Source organism: Pygocentrus nattereri, chromosome 14, assembly GCF_015220715.1.
Source record: "Pygocentrus nattereri isolate fPygNat1 chromosome 14, fPygNat1.pri, whole genome shotgun sequence".
NCBI classification, from domain to species: domain Eukaryota; kingdom Metazoa; phylum Chordata; class Actinopteri; order Characiformes; family Serrasalmidae; genus Pygocentrus; species Pygocentrus nattereri.
The window spans coordinates 25,437,501-25,456,498 of NC_051224.1; the positions used below are offsets into that span (position 1 = coordinate 25,437,501).

The 18,998-nt window shown below is 38.4% G+C and overlaps 2 protein-coding genes across 3 annotated transcripts in view; both read left to right on the forward strand.

Annotated features, from left to right (window-relative positions):
* prkar1aa (protein kinase, cAMP-dependent, regulatory, type I, alpha (tissue specific extinguisher 1) a) overlaps positions 1 to 5,939 on the forward strand; it is a 16,102-nt gene extending 10,163 nt beyond the window's left edge. For both annotated transcript variants that reach the window (XM_017713734.2, XM_017713733.2), the window contains exons 9-11: positions 706 to 827; positions 2,014 to 2,095; positions 3,135 to 5,939. In XM_017713734.2, the coding sequence (XP_017569223.1) occupies positions 706 to 827; positions 2,014 to 2,095; positions 3,135 to 3,307 (377 nt within the window). In that variant the 3' untranslated portion in view covers positions 3,308 to 5,939. The remainder of the gene's footprint in view (positions 1 to 705; positions 828 to 2,013; positions 2,096 to 3,134) is intronic.
* A 2,664-nt stretch (positions 5,940 to 8,603) lies between these two features.
* Positions 8,604 to 17,648, forward strand: rac3a (Rac family small GTPase 3a). Its single transcript, XM_017713735.1, has 6 exons — positions 8,604 to 8,740; positions 11,991 to 12,062; positions 13,430 to 13,547; positions 14,636 to 14,698; positions 14,931 to 15,090; positions 16,288 to 17,648. The coding sequence occupies exons 1-6, from the start codon at positions 8,706 to 8,708 to the stop codon at positions 16,416 to 16,418; spliced, it is 579 nt and encodes a 192-aa protein (XP_017569224.1). The 5' UTR covers positions 8,604 to 8,705; the 3' UTR covers positions 16,419 to 17,648.
* The last annotated feature ends 1,350 nt before the right edge of the window (positions 17,649 to 18,998 follow it).

Here is an 18,998-nt window from a genome sequence, read left to right on the forward strand (position 1 = left end):
CCGCAGTTCTCCCCCCACCTTCCTCGCGGGGCTTCATCTTCAATCAGAGTTCGGGGGCGAGCGCATGCCACAGAGACGTTTCTGCAGATTTCTTTGAGAAACTGCAAGTGAGTCTCCTGAAAAGAATGGAAGCTGGAATGAAGGCACACAGTAAATACATTTGATTTCATTATATTTGACAGAAATATAACATATATAAATATGTTTTCTTTTTTTTCCCGATGAATAACTACTTAATGGCTGTTTTGACTGGATATTTCATTAAAAGATTGGTGACTGACTTGTTCAAAACGCAGACATTACAAAACCTTGTATCTTTGAAGACATCGTTTTACCTGAGAAGGAAAATATGTTCTTACCTTAGTTTATTCTTTATTCTTGTTAAATTTGGACCACATCCAACCATATCCAGTCAAGAAATGCTTACACAATGTAGTGGTTAGGTGGTGTTTAAAATTCGAAATATTTTATTTATTTATTAATTATTTGTTTTGAATCATTAAATCAAAAATAACATTAATGTTTTGATAGGGCAGTAACGATTTACAGATTGTAATCATAGTTTAATCATTGTTATTTTATTTATGTATACATTTGGACATTAGAGCTAAACCAGATGATGAATGAGTTCCTAATTTTTAGCTTTTTAAGTTGTTTGAGCTCCATGCAGTGAATACTGAAGTAGTCTTAACACTCTGTGTGCAGAATCTCTAGATAAGTGGGAGCGACTGACTGTGGCTGACGCGTTGGAAACCGTGCAGTTTGAGGATGGCCAGAAGATAGTGGTTCAAGGCCAACCTGGAGATGAGTTTTTCATCATCCTCGAGGTGCACACTGATGACTTTCTTTTGCTAGATTCCATCATGTTTTCTGAGACTGGAAAGAAAGCTACTTATAGTTTTGTCTTAATTTATATGGATCATATGGGTGGGCGATATGGCAAGAATATAATATTATGATACTTTTAAGACAATTTCATGATGTACGTTATGCATCATGAAATAATTTTTTGTGCAATTTAATAAGTTGAAACGGACAGAATAGAATCTGTAGTGAAATGTAAAAAATACTAAGATAATGGCAATAACAATAATAATATAACAATAATAATGCCTATAATGTACAATGATTTTTTTTTTGTTCAGTACTAAAACCAGTTAAACAGGCCTAATTATGCTCACTTTCCACTGAAACGCTCTATAAGTACTGACAAAATCAAAGATATGCTTGGAAAAGCGCACTGTGACAAATTGTCACAATAACTATAAAATATTGTCATATTCCCCATCCTTAATGGATCCTATTGATATGAAATATATTAAGAGCCAAAGACATGCCTAAGAAATGGGAATTCTTCTGTTATCAGGATCATTTTATAATCAGTCACTTTTGAACTAGAATTTGAACCACTGTCGCTTTGAAATTACAATGAATCATTTCAGAATCTCAAACAGTGTCTCTTCAGAATTAGAATCTGAATCAGAATCTCTTCAGAATTGGTATCTGAACCAGAATCGCTTTGAGATTACAATGAATCAGAATCACTTCAGAATTAGAATCTGAATCAGAATCACTTTAGAATCAAAACCAGGGGCCAGATTCATAATAGCTTTCTTAAGACAAACACTAAAAAGTTCATCAGAATGTTCTTAAGTGCAGTTCTCGAAGAAAGTTTGTTGGCCTAGAACAATATACTTTTATGTACATGAAAAAGGTGTGTTTGTAAAAGGATAAGATAGTATACCAACACAAATGGGATCACACAACAAAAACATACAGATTATTTACAGTAATATAGATCAGGTGGGATAAGACTGTAACTGGTGTAAATGTGCAGAGATTTCTGTTTAGTAACAGATTAATGGATGCTGCTTGTTACAAACACTGTAACTTCAATATGTGCACACTGTGACATAAACATAGCAATGCTAGGTAATAAAATACACAATAAAAAAATAGAGAGAGTTTTCAGTGGTGCTGTGCATGTGCACTGAGATGTGCTGGTGTTCTCAGGGTTCTGCCGCAGTGCTGCAGAGGCGCTCTGAAAACGAGGAATTTGTGGAGGTGGGCAGACTTGGACCCTCAGACTACTTTGGTGAGCATTTGCATTCACAGTTCACTTCTGTTCATGTTAAGTTCCTGTGTCTAATCCATTCTTGACCTTGATATCGGACATAAACATTGGGCCTCTTTCACCAATACCTTCCTTTTTCTTGAGAAAAGTCCCAAGAAAAGGTCTGTGTCAGATTCATGAGGTGTTCTTAAAGCCCAGAACTGTTCTTACCTTTGTGCTCTTGAGTGTGTGTGTAGATTCTTACCTAAGAATGATTCCCACATAAGAAAACCCTGGTGAATGTTTGTGAAAATTGTGAGAGTGAGTATTGAGAGGAAATTTGTTCCTAAGAACAGATGGTGAATGAGGCCTAGTGTGATTGTGTCTGTCAGGGTGCACAGCGTGTCAGTAGCCACGTTTACATGCAGCCTAATAATCCGTTAATAATCTGCCTCAATAATAGCTCAGTCGGAATTGACTTAGCCCATGTATACAGTTCAATTGGAATAGTCTAGCCTGATTGAGGCCATTCGGAATACAGTTTCTATCCAACTGAACGAGGTGGGCAATCCTGTATAAGGATTCTTCCCTATTGGAAAGTTTAAGTCCGTTCTGCATGTGCGTCGCGTCATAGTGAAAGTTTATACCGTTCAACATGAAGGAGTAGAAACTGGTCTGCAGAGGAGACGAAGTTTATGCTCTGATATTTAAAAGACGGCGGTGGAATGGACGTCCAGCTTATGTGGCTCAGAGCACGAGTGTTAGCAATGTTAGTAATGTTAGCCTCATACCTCAGATTTAAAGCTAAAGAAACAAAATTTTGGATGTGTCTGATTGACTGCAGCTTTGACTATAATCGATCAAGTTTGTACATTGAGGGTGATGGTTTACAATGTAGCTGAGCATTACAAAAAATACATGGATAAAATCAAGGACAAACTAAATCAGCTAAAGCAGGTGCAGGCTGAGAGGTCTAGACTTGTATGTATGCGTGTGTGTAAAATTTAGACTCTTAACCAGGTTAACAGCTTTATTCTCGTCACCTGGTCCTGTTTGTTTACACTGCATTTCATTTATTCAGGTGAAATCGCTCTGCTGATGAACCGCCCCCGCGCTGCTACCGTCGTGGCCCGCAGCCCCCTGAAGTGCGTGAAGCTGGACCGCCCGCGTTTCGAGCGCGTGCTGGGGCCATGCTCGGACATCCTGAAGAGGAACATCCAGCAGTACAACAGCTTCGTCTCGCTGTCTGTCTGATCCCCCCAGCCGCTGAAGGCCACCTCCTCGTCCTCTTTTTAATCTATCGCAGGGTCCACCAATGCAAGATCTGCTTTATTTTCTTACTTCTCTTTTCTTTCGTATTGTTCTTTTCTTCTTCCTACACCCAGGTGCCCGTTGAGTACACTGCTCCGGTATGTCCTCTGCCCTGTTCCTCATCTGTGGGTTGTTGTAGTTTTAGGCCGGATGTTCGTCTCCACTCGGGAGACCCAGACGTTTTGCCGGTGATGCCTCTTCAGCGTGAAGAGCTTTAAAAACAAAACGGGAGTTTCTCCTGCTTTCGGGTGTCGCAACGTTTCTGCGGGGGCGTCACACGCTAGATCTGCCCAGTGCGTTGTGGGAAAGCGCGCGGTTCAAACCATTCAAGAGTATTTCGCGGTTCGTTTTCTTCTGCATTGTTTGACTATAGTTAAGCCAAAGGCAAATCTAATCTATGTTGTGTATGAGTTTTTCCGTTGGATATGTTAGTTTCATCGAGGGTACTGAAGTTTTTGACGTCACCATAGTTACCGTGGTGATCAGCTTTGCTCTTTTCTTGTTCTACTTGCACATATATAGCATATGTAAATGATTATATTAGACGTAAATGACCATAATCATATTTTTTTGCACAGTTTGAGATATATACATACATACATATATATATATATATATATATATATATATATATGTATGTAAAGATTCTATTCTATATATGCTCCTGCTATTTCACATTGTTCTTGCTGGTCCTGGTGTTTTTTTTGTTTTTTTTGTTTTTCCTCGTCTCCCCAATTTGCACCGATCTCTCCCATTTACCTCACAGTGCTTCTAGTATTGATTTTTATCTGAAATTTTGTCTGATGCGCTTTTCTTTGAGTGAAGTCTTGAGTATTTGTTGAATTTTTAGTGTCAAACTTTTCAAAACGAAGCGCTCTTTTTCTCAAAAAAATTAGCACCAATGCAAGTGTTTGTGGGTTTTCAGAGTATTGTTTATTCTCTTACTAGTAGGGGTTCATTTAAAGGTACAAGTAACATATATTTTTTTTTTCTGTTTCGTATACACCATTTCAGGCTTGTTCAATATGTATCTTGATTAGTATGTACCTGAAACAAGGCATAAAGGCGATTATCTTTTCACCATTATCTTTTCATAATACTTTTTTTTTTTTTTAAGAAAAATGTGCTTATCGTACCTTTTTAATGCCAGTATAATGTGACACAGTTGTACCATTCAAAGTCTTAAGAGCTTTAGTATTAGCTGATGTCAAACAACACGGCATACAGCACAACTGCTGTTTGAACGTGTGAAATATTTCACAACTGCTTGTGTTACGGTGAAAAATACAATTGATCTGATCTTTTGATTTAGTTCTCAACCTGGACGCTCCCTGTTCCATGCGATGGTGCTTTGTAATGCAGTGTTATCATTTGCTAAAGCTTATGTTGGATATTTCAAATGTTGTGACCGGTTTTGTTTTTGTTTTTCGCTCACAATCGACCGATAAATTTTAGGTCAAAAATGTGTAGGCATTCATTTGAATAGAAAATAGTTTATCTCTGTGTTGGACGCCCATTAGACCTTTTCAGAGATACATACATGTGGAGCATCTATTGGTTTTAAGTTTTGGAAGTGCCTGATTTAATTTTGTTAGGGGGGGAAAAATACAATATTATTATCATTTAAATTTTTGTTGATAAATGAGCATCATCAGCATGTTTTATTGGTGTCTTTTAAAAAGTGTAATGTTGATTTATCACCTTTTAAGTCTCACATTGCCAATATCAACTTCACTTATACCATAAACTACTTTATTTACATCAGTCTATAGCACCACTGTGCTTCTGTTGTCCCTCTTCATACTGGAAAAGAGCTGCCTGGAGTGGTCAGTTGTGTTTCTCCACTCTGCTCATATGAGCAGTTTTCCACAGACAGACATGCTTTATCAACAAAATCAACAACAGTTTGAATCAGAGAAGCTATTAGAACTGTTTTTATTCATGTGCAAGTCTTTGACACCCACCACTGGGGTCATATCATATATTTTATCTGTATGATTGTGATCATCTATTATGTATCATACATGTATGAAGGGGCAGAGTGAATCTTGTAGAGATAGAAAGGTGTGATTCAGGCTTTTCCTTTGAATTCTGCAGTATTTCATTTGAAGCGTTTGGAGAAGAACGTCTCAAGCACGTTTCTCAGTTAGCCTAGAGGTGTTTAATCACAGTACTGAATCATAAATGCTGTTTATTTCTATTTTTGTATCATCCAGATCCACATTTTGGAAAGATTTTCAGCCATGAAGGAACATTTGTGTTCGTAAAAGTGGTACCTTTTGGAAAATTATCTTAATTTTTAAGTGTTTTCCGGAAAAACAAGCTTGTGCTTTTGTCTTTTTTGCTGGTTCTTCATTCCCTTGACTGACCCTTCTTACTTTTTGACTGAAGCCCCAGTATTAAACCCTCACTGCTCTCCAACGCTCTGCGGTTTAGAGCCATCAGAGGACCATTTTCTCTACTCTTATTCTGTGATTGTATTCAGGTTTTTCTTTTTATTGTGCTGACATTGTAACCCTTTTGGTATAGATTGTTCCCAATGGCAGGTTAAGCAATAAAAAAATTAATTCTTAAACGTTTTGCTGCTGTTTTAATGATTGGACCACTTTTTCTTCGCTGTTTAGGTGTGAATTTACATCTTAAAAAGACGGTTCTTCAAGGGTTCTGTGTAGAACCATGAACCACTCAAAGAACCCTTTGCATGATTAAAGCATTCTATGTCCCCTGAAAGGGTTCTTCAGATCGATGAAGAATGTGCTGTAGAAGGTTCTGTTGGTGTTGTTGGTTCTATAACACATGTAGAACCAGATACAGAAAAGGGTTCTATATAGAGCCAAAAAGGTTCTTCAGATTGATGACGAATGTGTTGTAGAAGGTTCAACAGCACATGTAGAACTGTATAGAACCATATATAGCATACACAAAAGGGTTCTATTGATTTATGATTTGCTGTAGATAATTTTATATAGAACCTTTTTGAAAAGGGTTCTGTAGAGAACCGTATGCATCATATGAGTTATATTATTATGATGTCAGCTTTATTAAAATAGAACTGTTATCAACTGCAGCACAATCTCCAGTCTGAAGATCCCTTTAATCATGCAAAAGGTTATCTGAATGTTCATGGTTCTATGTAGAACCATTTTCTTTATAAAAGAACCCTTGAAGAACCATTTTTTAAAAAATGAACGCAATAATTTTCTTCATCTCAATTATTAATCTGTGTTTACAACGAAAGCCAGCCTCGATGCTGTTCCGGTCACCCTGAGAATGTTTCTCTGCTGCTAGTATTAAAACACTCCTGTAAGGTTGTTGGTTTTATGACAGTAATGACATAAAAAGTGTTATTAAATCAGTTTCCAATGATTTCTGAAAATTTGTAAAGTGTTCTGCACACAATATGAGCCAAAACTAAATGGATTTGGTTTTAGGTGATTCTATTAGACACTGTGGAGGCAACCAATCAATCTAATCAATACTGTGGCCCACATTTTCATCTGAACGGCATCATTTATCAATAAAAGGTCAGAAAAAGCCACGTTCGGCTAACAGTGTGGAGTGGACTGGGCTGGCCTCAGCCAGTGAAGCAGTATAGCAATAGCTATGGAAAACACGTTATTTCTACACTGTTAAAGGGGAAGTCCACTGATTTTACAAAGTTTCTGCATAAATAAACGGTTAAGCTTTAAACAGTCATTCAGAGTGGTTGGGTGTGAAACTCTCTGTTCTGGAGAAACTTACGGAGTCAGAACTGTTCACAGTGGTGGTGATAGGAACCAGACGTCCGCCTCAAAAAGCTCCCTCACAAAGTTACTACGGGAAATGGTTATGAATTCGCTACCTGATGACTGAGACACTGTTTTATGATAGTTTTGAGAAGATTTTGGCTTTAAACTTAATTCATGATGGAGGGCTACATAATATGCAGGGTGCTGTGAGGCAAAATAGTCCCCAAACAATAGTTTTCCATTATTTTCCATCATCAACATTCCATATAAACTCAGAAGACTCGTGTAGGTTCTCTGGTGGTTCTGGATGGTAAATAAAATGTCTATATTTGTGTTGTAGTCATGGCGACCCCTGGTTCCTATCACCACCGTTGTAAAGACAACTGAACCATTTCACACCAAACCACTCTGAATCTCTCTACTTACACCGCAATGCTTGAATTAGATGGAAACTTTGAAAATTGGGTGGATTTCCCCTCTCTGTTCTAACGGTTTGCTTTAGCCACCCACAACAAATGCTCCAAGCATTGAGCTTCACCAGAACAGTTGGTTCATCCATTCATTTAGTTGTTTTATAAAGACTTCATCTGCTCTGGTGGGGATTTCACTCCCACATACCAGCCACAGACAGCTGGCCAACATAAGACTGAGGTTAGTTGTAGATCTTGTGAAAATTAATTAATATTTATCCCACAAACCCACAATTTCCTAGTTTTTATTTTTGACTTGGCCAGAGACCGTAATTCCTTCTTCTTCTTCTTTCGGCTGCTCCCTTTAGGGGTCGCCACAGCGGATCATCTGCCTCCATCTTGCCCTATCCATTGCCTCCTCTACTTTCACACCAACCATCTCCATGTCCACCTTCACTACATCCATAAACCTTCTCTGAGGTCTACCTTTCATGACCCATTCCAATCTCTCTATATCCCTTAGAATTAAACAGGCTGCTTTCCTTACTGTCCCTTTAAGATTAAGGTATGTAAATCTGTTCTGATTGTCCTGCATTCTGTCTTTCTCAGGGATGCACAACTCCGGTCCTAAAGGGCAGCACAGTTTGGTGATTTATGTACTAAGACACACCTGATTGCAAATTCAGGTGCAGCCTCCTTCAAAGGCCCTCCAGGATCGGAGTTTTGCACCTCTGGTCTTAGTCGACTAGCATTTCGCGCATTCATTGCACGAAACAACAAACAAGGACAGCTCTTGTCACATCTAACCTCGCGAAACTTTTAGTACATGTAAAATGCCGTTTTACAACGCTGTGCCTTTAAAAGTGATCGTGCTTTTCCGTAGGTCGCTCGTTAAATGTCGTCACCTGCCTCTGCGGCGGCGTTGTTTCTTTTTCAACACCCGCATTCATACAGGTCCCGCCTTCCCGCGGCGTGGATTGGCTAGTGTGCTCTCGCTGCCCGCGCTGGGATTGGCTAATACTTCAGACTGGCCGTTCTATAGCGCCAATCCTAGCGCACGAGGGGCGTGGTATTCCACAATACAGGTGGTAAAAAAATAAGGCTACCGCAGCAGTTCAAGCTAGCAGCCCACACTGCGAGAACGAGCAGGGAGAAAAAAAATCTCTCCTATTCCCGTGGATTCACAATCCGTCCGCTTCGCAAATGCAAGCCATCAAATGTGTCGTCGTCGGCGATGGGTGAGTGATTTTAAGCTGTTTTAAAGGCTTGAATTGTGGTTAAATGCCAATGTAAGAGAATCCAATTGTTGCAGGAGGGGCTGGGGCTGCTGGGGTTTGGTCTGGCTGCATGGGTGGCATGGATGGATGGTTCGGTGTAGATGTAGTAGATAGATGAATGATTTAACACAGACTGGCTCATCCCTGCTCAGAACTCCGATCCTGATCGATTATTTGAAGGAAAATGAATGAGTAGCATTCATACATTGATGATCATTTTTTAATTATAAGGCTCTGGCATGCACGCCCAGCCTAGTTTAGGACCAAACGTGTGGATTATACATTTATTTTTTGTTTTGCGCGCCCATATTTTACCAAATAATATTGAATTTGTGCTGATTGGGGTGTTTTTGCATATGTGATATGATGGGCATTGATATGCAGCTTTGCAGCCGGGAGGATGCTGGACGAATGACGTCATGCTTTACACACCTTTCTTGTTTTTTTTTTTCCTGCAAGAATGTTATTAGAGCAGCCAGGTTGAAGCCTCTTTCACAGGTGCTTTGGGGTTATTGGAGGCCCTGTGGCTTTAATCCAGGTTCTTCATTTCAGGGATGCAGAAACAAAAGAAACAACCCTTTCATTAAAAGGGGAACTCCATCTGTTTTTTGAAATTTCCCCATAATTCCGTGTGTGAGATGTAAACAGTGTGATTCAGAGTGGTTTGGTGTGAAATGGTTCAGATGTCTTTACAGCGGTGGTGATAGGAACCAGGGGTCGCCATGACTACAACACATATATAGACATTTTATTTACTGTCCAGAACCACCAGAGAACCTACACGAGTCTTCTGAGTTTATATGGAATGTTGATGGTGGAAAATAGTGGAAAATCCAGATTAATATGTTTTCTAAGTGGACTATTTTGCCTCACTGCACCCTGCATATTATGTACCCTCCACTGTGAATAAAGTTTAAGGCCAAAATCTTCTCAGAACTATCGTAAAACAATGTCTCAGTCATCAGGCAGTGAATTCATAACCATTTCATGTAGTAACTTTCTTTGAGGGAGCTCTTAGAGATGGACATCTGGTTCCTGTCACCACCACTGTGAACAATCATATTAATATCTTTTTTTAGGGTCTTAAAAGAGGCCCCATATCCTCCAATTTTCTTGTATTCTTCAGGTCCACTTAATATATATGTTGTTTAGATACCAGAAACATTTATAATTAATTTTTGCAATTATGCATGATCATTCTCCAGCCTCTTTTTGTCCCTGAGAATTAAACAGGCTGTTTCTGTTACTGTGCCTATAAGACTGATGTATGTAAATGAGCTCTGTTTTGATTGGCTGGCTTGTTCTTGTCCTGATGTCATTCTGAAGGCACTCAGAGCTGAAAGACTGCTTGTAAAGTCAGTGTGAATAGGCTGGGCCAAACTGCTGTAGGATGAATAGGTGGATATATGGAAATGAGCTGGTTCCTGTGACATCACAGAAACATGAATGAATTCAAAACAGGTGTTTTTGCAGTTTGGTTTCCATATATGAACAGTATGGATGGCATTAATGGTACATTTTGAGACTTTAGCAATGTTTACATACTTCAAACTCATTTATTTAAAAAAAGGGAAAGTTTGATGATATGAGCCCTTTAAAAGCAATATATTTTCAAAATTGTGCAGCCCTGCTACTGAAGCTAAGTGCCAAGCTGTGTGGCTGATGTTACATCAGCAATGAGAGGTGGTCACTCCACTACAGTCCACTGCGCGCTGTTGTTGGCTGCTGTTTGCCACTTTCCACAGCTCAGTGCCTGAGACTCTGTTTCTGAAAGGCTTTGTCAGGTCTCAGAGGCCGCGCTGTTTAACCTCGCTGTCTTAGTCTGTTCTGTTCTTTCTCTGCCTTTATCACTCTCTCTCACTCTTCCTTTCTCTCCCTGCAGTCTGTATTACTGTCAATCATCCCTCTCTGTCCTTCCCTCCTGCTTCCTGTCTCTCTGACAGCTTCTGCTCTGTATACTGTCTCTGTGGCAGCTCAAAAAATTGCAAATGTTAACGCAGAGAGAGAGAGAGAGAGAGAGAGAGAGAGAGAGAGAGCGCGCGCGCTTCTCTTCACTGAAAATATGGACTGTAAATCAAATGCAGTTACATTTACTGCTGGTGAAATAATCAGCACTCAGTGGCAGTGACGCTAACCAGTTGGCGCTCAGTGGCAGTGACGCTGACCAGTCGGCGCTCAGTGCTCACTTTTAATACAATTCGGTTTAGAAGCAGAATAATTGAGAGTCTCTCTACGCTCCTGGATGGGGGGCGTGCTCCTGAAAATGCCACTAAAATGAAAAAAAAAATATTGTGAGTAAACAGTAAAGATTTTTCTTTTGAAATGTAGTGAGTAAAAAAAACTTAGAAATATTTACCCCTTTTGTGGTGTTGATGTATTTGTTACTCAGTGGTCTGCTGGACCCACCACATTATTGCTAATTAAATCAATACAGCCACAGCAATTCATGTATAAATACAAGATGTTTAAAATATCACAAGTGTCCAGCATAGGGTTCTCCTTTAGCAGCTGTAGCCAGTCAGCAGCCTGTCCATGTTGTCCACACACACACACACACTCAGACATGTGTCTTTTGTTACACATATGAGGACATCCTTAGACTTCTATTGACTTTAATGTTACTGTAGCTAAATTACACTACACTTAAACCTAACCTTAATCTTAACCTCAGTATCCAAAAGACATTTTTTTTTTTTTGTTCTTTTATTTTTCAAATAAAAAAGTAATTGTGGTGAAAACATCACATGCTCAGATGAGGACCAGCAAAATGTCCTCACTTGAGCAAAGATTTAATATAGTACTCTCATAGTGAGGACATGGGGTCCTCACAAGGATAGCACTACAACAACACACATACACACTAACAGCAGGCCACGTAGGAGGAGAACGGAGTGATGGACACAGCGCCGCCACACTTTTACTCCACACGGGTTCAGCCCAACACCGCGTGTAATATAAATGTGTGGGGGGTGAACAAAGTGAAGATACTGAAAATTGGTTATTTTATGTTCTTCACAGAAAATGAGCAATGGACAAGAATCTGGGGTTGAATTAATAATAAATCGCAGCAATTTTTCTTTTGGTAAAGATTGAAAATGGGTCCCACAAACCTGAACACCACATAAGGGTTAAGTACAGATACTGGAAGCGGGTTAGGGCTTCTCTTGTCTGTGAGCGTGAGCTGTAACTCTGTTCCTTCTCTATGTTTCAGTGCCGTCGGTAAGACATGTCTGCTCATCAGTTACACCACCAACGCCTTCCCTGGAGAGTACATCCCCACAGTGTGAGCACGCCAGTCCGCCTTAACTAGAGTCCCACTGGGACTTTGTGGCATGATGGAATCAAACATAGCTGTTCAAAAGTCTAAAATCACTTATCATACTAATAATTTATTACTTTATGCGCAATATTAACTTATACAGTTCTAATATTAGAAAACTAGATGCCGGAAATAATTTCTAGGTGGTTTGATATTCTGCTTTTGGGGAAAAGCAAGAAGTTTTATTTGGTGGGAATTACACATAATTAATGATCTACTTTGTACAGTGTTTTTTTTTTTTTTTTTTTTTTTTTTTTTTTTTTCTTTCTTTCATATTTATACCTTAAAGATTTATGTCACTTTTTGTCATAAGAAGCAGACTGGATATTATTTTATTAGAACTTCATTCTGGATATTATTTTATTAGAACTTCATTCTGGATGTTAATTTTAGTAGAACTTCATTCTGGATGTTAATTTTAGTAGAACTTCATTCTGGATATAAATTTTAGTAGAACTTCATGTTGGATATTAATTTTATTAGAACCTCATTCTGGATATTACTTTTAGTAGAACTTCATGTTAGATATTCATTTTATTAGAACTTCATTCTGAATGTTGATTTTATTAGAACCTCATTCTGGATTTATTAGAACTTCATGTTGGATATTCATTTTAGTAGAACTTCATGTTGGATATTCATTGTAGTTGAACTTTATTCTAGATTTTAATTGAATTACCATTTAATTCTGGATGTTGATTTTTATTATAACTTCATTCTGGATGTCAATTTTATTAGAACTTCGTTCTGAATGTTAATTTTATTAGAACCTCATTCTGGATATTAATTTTAGTATAACTTCATGTTGGATATTTATTTTAGTAGAACTTCATGTTGGATATTCATTTATTAGAACTTTATTCTAGATTTTAATTTAATTACAACTTCATTCTGGATTATGATTGTATTAGTACTTCATGTTTGATATTAATTTTATTAAAACTTCCTTCTGAATTAATTTTATTAGAACCTCATTCTGGATATTAATTTTATTAGAACCTCATTAGAACGTCATGTTTGATATTCATTTAAATAGAACTTAATGTTGGATGTTAATTTTATTAGAACTTTAGTCTAGATTTTAATCTAATTAAAACTTCATTCTTGGTGTTCTACCACTTTCTTAGTCATTAGAGAATCTTCTGCGGTTCTGCTCATTATTCTGGATATCATTTTTGTTTACATATTTATGCTAATTTTGTTGACTGGCATATTACAAGTACTTCCCTTTAGCTTTGTTATTATTGAAATGATTGTGATGTTTGAATGGTGCTTTACTGGTATCATGTTGTTGTTTTGAGTTCATTTGTCTTTATGGTGTCTTTATTCAGGTTTGATAATTACTCTGCTAATGTGATGGTGGATGGGAAACCTGTTAATCTGGGACTGTGGGATACAGCGGGACAGGAAGATTACGACCGACTCCGGCCGCTCTCCTACCCTCAAACGGTACGCTAACCTGCTCCGTCTCCTCTGCTTCCTGACTCCATTCCCTCCATCTCTTCCTGCAGCAGCAGCAGCAGCAGTGAGTCGCCACTGCGCAGGAAACACTGTTCATCTTTAACTTAAAACACAGGAATTTGGTAAATATTTGCAAAATTTGAATTATAGGGTTTGTTGAGATTCAAGGAAGGGCAGAATGGAACACTGTTTTAAAGGGGAATTTCACTGATTATTCAAAATTTAACCAGAATTCAGTGTGTGTGGTGGTGATCGGAACCAGGGGTTGCCATGACTACAACACAAATATAGACATTTTATTTACCAACCAAAACCACCAGAGACCCTGCATGAGTCTTCTGAGTTTATATGGAATGTTGATGATGGAAAATATGAAATTACATTACATTACATTTAGCAGACGCTTTTATCCAAAGCGACTTACACGCAAATGATAATGGATTTGGATTTTAAGGATAAAATCTTCCCCAAACTATCATAAAACAGTGTCTCTGTCATCAGGCAGTGAATTCATAACCATTTCATAAAGGAACTTTCTGTGAGGGAGCTTTTAGAGGTGGATGTCTGGTTCCTATCACCACCACTGTGAACAATTTTGACTCTTACGTTTCTGTAGAACAGAGCGTTTCACACCACATCACACCGAATGACACTGTTTACATCTAAACCATTTTACTAGACGAAGTTTTTGAAAATGTGTTGGAGTTTCCCTTTAGGCTCTTAGTATTGATGTTTTTACATTCAGACGTTTTAGACAGTGTGTTTGTTGAACGAGGACTTTTTTTTTCCTGTCAGTAAACACAAGCTTACTCCTTAATGAGCAACCTCTAACCTGTTATATTGACTTCTGGACAGTTAATTATCAATTTAATAACTTTCTGAATTTTCTGTTTTGTGCTTAACCGTTACACACTGTGTGTAGATTTGGATTGTTCTATTGTAGTGAAGGTAGTGATGACATTCAGTTTTTGTTTTCAAGGCTGTTGTTGTTTATAGTGTTTTTTATTCTGTACTGTCACATTAAAACCCACAAAACTATAAAACGTGAATAAATGAACTGATCTCTTTCTTCGCAGGATGTGTTTCTGATCTGTTTCTCGCTGGTGAGCCCTGCCTCTTTTGAAAATGTCAGAGCGAAGGTCAGTGTTTATCTTTTGTTCACTCTTTTTCCTTCTTTCCTCCTTTCTTTCTTCATGTAGTGTGTAAATATCTCAGTGCTGTGAAGATGTTAAGTTGGGGTTTTAATCTTAAGTACATTGAAATGTAACAAAACTAATGTCAGATTTGTGATCACCAACCAAAATCTCTATTTTAGGACTTTGTTGGGGTCAGTTGGCCTTTTTTATGATGATTATTTGTGTGAATGTGCAGTGGTACCCTGAGGTGCGTCACCACTGTCCCAACACCCCCATCATCCTGGTGGGCACCAAACTGGACCTGCGGGACGACAAGGACACGATTGAGCGCCTGAGGGACAAAAAACTGGCTCCAATCACCTACCCGCAGGGCCTGGCCATGGCCAGAGAGATCGGTAAGAGGAGTTTAGGGATGTGGTGGGACTAAATAATTATCATAACTAAAGATATTTTACTAGAAAAAATATTATACCTACATTAGACCCATATTTTTATATGTACTTATAAGGCAATGCATAATAGATATAATACATTCCCAAACATGGATTAAATCAGACAGTGGATCTGAGTAAATGACCCTTCATAAAAAACTATTATATCTATATTTTGTATTATTATATATTTTAATATACTGTTAATTATTGTAATATGTAGAATTTCAAGTTTTAATATTCTTTAGCCATTTCAGAATTTAACATATTACCTTTATTATACCTATATTTCATTTTAATTATTGCTAATGTGTTAAACTGGCATTCTCTTATATTTATATTATGTTATGTATATACTTAATGTTTATATTTGATATGATTTTGCTTATTACTTTTTTATGTAACCGTATGTTCACATTAGAACTTTAAATTTGTCTGAGGAATTTGTTTGAGCCCATTGTTAAAACTGCTGTTCACTGCCTCATAATTAATTCAAATAAAGTTGAGAAAATATCGGCTGCAGTAGATGGTTCACTGATTCGGATCGTTTTTAATTGTGATTCTGATTAGTTCTGATTGTACTTGTCATTATGATTACAGATTCTGATTGGTTCTAATTGTAACTGTGACCCTAATTCTGATTTGGATTCTTATTGGTTTGGATTCTAAATGTGATTCTGATTCTTTCTGATTCTAATTGTGGTTTAATATAGATTCTAATTCAGATTCTGATTGTGCTTCTAATTGTGATTTTTATTATTTCTGATTCTAATTGTGATTCAACTTCTAATTCAGATCTGGATTCATTCTGATTCTGAATTTGATCAGTTCCTATTCTTGTTGTGATAATGATTTAGCTTCTGTTTCCGATTCTTACGGATTCTGATTTCAGATTCGATTTCAGATTCTGATTGATTCTGATTCTCAATGTCTTATTGTTTCTGACTATTCTAATTGTTATCCTGATTATTTCTGATTTAGTTCTGATTTCTCTTGTGATTCTGATTCAGTTTCTCTTTCCAATTCTGAAGGATTCTGATTTCACCTGTGATTCTTACTCTGATTCTGTTTCAGAGTCTGATTGATGCTGAATAGTACTGATTTTTTTAATTGTGATTCTGATGCAGATGCTTGTGGTGATGCTCTGTGGTGGTTTTTCAGGTGCGGTGAAGTATCTGGAGTGCTCCGCTCTGACCCAGCGGGGGCTGAAGACCGTGTTCGATGAGGCGATCCGCGCTGTGCTCTGCCCTCCGCCCGTCAAGAAGAGAGGGAAGAAGTGCACCATGTTCTGAGGAGGGGCACGGCGCGTTTTTGGTGTGAGCCCACTCGCAACAAGGGTGGTCTTCCCTCAGTTCCACCACACAGTAATCATCAGAGTTACTATCGGCTGTTCTGGAGAGACGCGTTTAAAACTGCAGCAGGCGAAGTGCCACACTCCACACTAGCCTAGCATAGACTAGCATAGCCTAGCTGTGGGATCTAATTATGACAGCACAATAATTAATCATGCCAAATTACCCCCCGCTGTTTCTGAACTTTGCCTTAATCATTGCTAACGAAGGTCATAAGAAGATCATTAATAGCTCTGTCCCCCCGTATATGTTTAAATTAGAGACTTTTCTCCTGGCTAAGTTTGGGCGTTGTGGAAATGTGGGCATTGCTAATCGTTATGTGGGTCGTTTTCCTCTTTCTTCTTTCTTTTCTTTTTTTTTGAATTTGTGAATGTGTCAAAGGCCTGTGTAAATATATATTGTGAATATCTTCTGAGGACGAACTCAACAGTGTCTCTCTTGACAGCTGACTGTAAATGACATTTTAAAGTGATTTTCTTTCTGAGATATTGCCTACTGAACACTTTTTTTCCCGTGTTTGTGTGACTACTGTATGTGAACTTTTTACAGCACAGCATAAAATAAAAAATGAGACTGATTATTGAAATATGTCTATTTAAAGTATGTTGATGTCTGTCGTTTATGATTAGAGAAGCTGAACTCTTTGACTAACAAGACGTGGTATTTAAAAGCTCTTTACATTACAGTATTGTTGCTTATCTAGATAACAGCAGATCTTTTTTTTTTGTAAAGACAAGCTTTTCTGGACTTTGTTTCCGTCTATTCGATCTTAATCATTTCTCATTATTTCATCCTTATTTTGCAGAGACGTGCCATTATGAGTTGTTTTGTGGGGCTAGCATGCCAAATTTTCTCAATTTAGGCAAAACGTTCCTTTTTTCTTCTTTTCAAAGTAAGTCGTGCATCTGCATTTTCCAATCAAATGCCTTTTTGGTTTTAATGAGATTAAGGTCTGTGGGGCGTGTGCGTATGCGCATGAGCAAACGAGCTGTCATTAAATATCCTGTGTGTGTTTTTGCTGTTTTGACTGACATCAGTGGTTTATCCACCTTCACCTTACAGCGGGCTGATAATGATTAAAGACCTGTCTGAATAATAAATAATAAACCTCTCGTGTGTATGATATGACTTTAAAAAGTATGCATTAATAAAATCAAGTCTTTGAATGTATTTTAAGGTGTGTGTCTCAATCATTGTTCTTCTGATGGACATTCATACACCTGTAGACCTGCTGATCCTGAATTACTTCTTAAATCACACCTATTCATATGGAACCTTCTGGAAAAGTTTTAGTCTAGATAGGGAAACTAGAGAAACTTAGTGGTGGTCATAGGAACCAGACATCTGAAAGGGTTAATGCCTCTAAAAGCTCCCTCACAGAAGGTCTAAGAAGGGTTCTTGGCCTAAATTTTAGTTTTTAAACTCCATTCATGGTGGTGGGATACATGCAGAGGCAAAAATAGTCCCCAAAGAAGACTTGTGAAAGTTCACTGGTGGTTTTGGATGGTAAATAAAATGTGGATATTTGTGTTGTAGTCACAAACCAGCCATTAGGGGTGTACTTTGTGTACTTCTGGCGCCGGTCCCAAGCCTGGATAAATGGTGAGGGTTGCGTCAGGAAGGGCATCCGGCGTAAATCTTGTGCCAAAACTATCATGCGGATCACAAATATGATTGCCGTACCGGATCAGTCGAGGCCCGGGTTAACAACGACCGCCTCCGGTGCTGTTGACCAGCAGGGTGCCGGTGGAGATTGGACTACTGTAGGTCGAAGACCATCAAAGAGGAGAGGAGGAAGGCGGGTTAGAAGGCAGCGAGAGAGAAGGAAAGGCAGGAGTGTGGAGGTTAGAGTAGGGACTCTGAACATAGGGACAATGACTGGTAAAGGCAGAGAGCTTGCAGACATGATGGAGAGAAGGAAGGTAGAGATTCTGTGTGTCCAGGAGACCAGATGGAAAGAAAGCAAGGCCAGGAACATTGGAGGTGGATTCAAACTGTTCTATCATGGTGTAGAGAGGAAGAGAAATGGAGTAGGGATAATCCTAAAGGAACAGCTTGTGAAAAGTGTTCTGGATGTAAAGACAGTGTCAGACAGGATCATGAGCCTGAAGTTGGAGGTTGATGGTGTTATTTTGAATGTGGTCAGTTCATATGCACCACAGGTTGGTTGTCAGTTAGAGGAGAAAGAGGAATTTTGGAGTAAGATGGATGAAGTGGTAGATGGTGTCCCTAGAGAGGAGAGATTAGTGATTGGTGCAGACTTCAGTGGACATGTTGGTGAAGGGAACAGAGGGGATGAAAAGGTGCTGGGTATGTATGGTGTGAAAGACAGAAATGGGGAAGGTCAGATGGTTGTAGATTTTGCAAAGAGAATGGAAATGGCTGTAGTGAACACGTATTTTCAGAAGAGGGAAGAACACAGGGTGACATACAAGAGTGGAGGAAGGTGCACACAGGTGGATTATATCCTTAGCAGGAGATGCCACCTAAAGGAGATTGGAGATTGTAAAGTGGTACCAG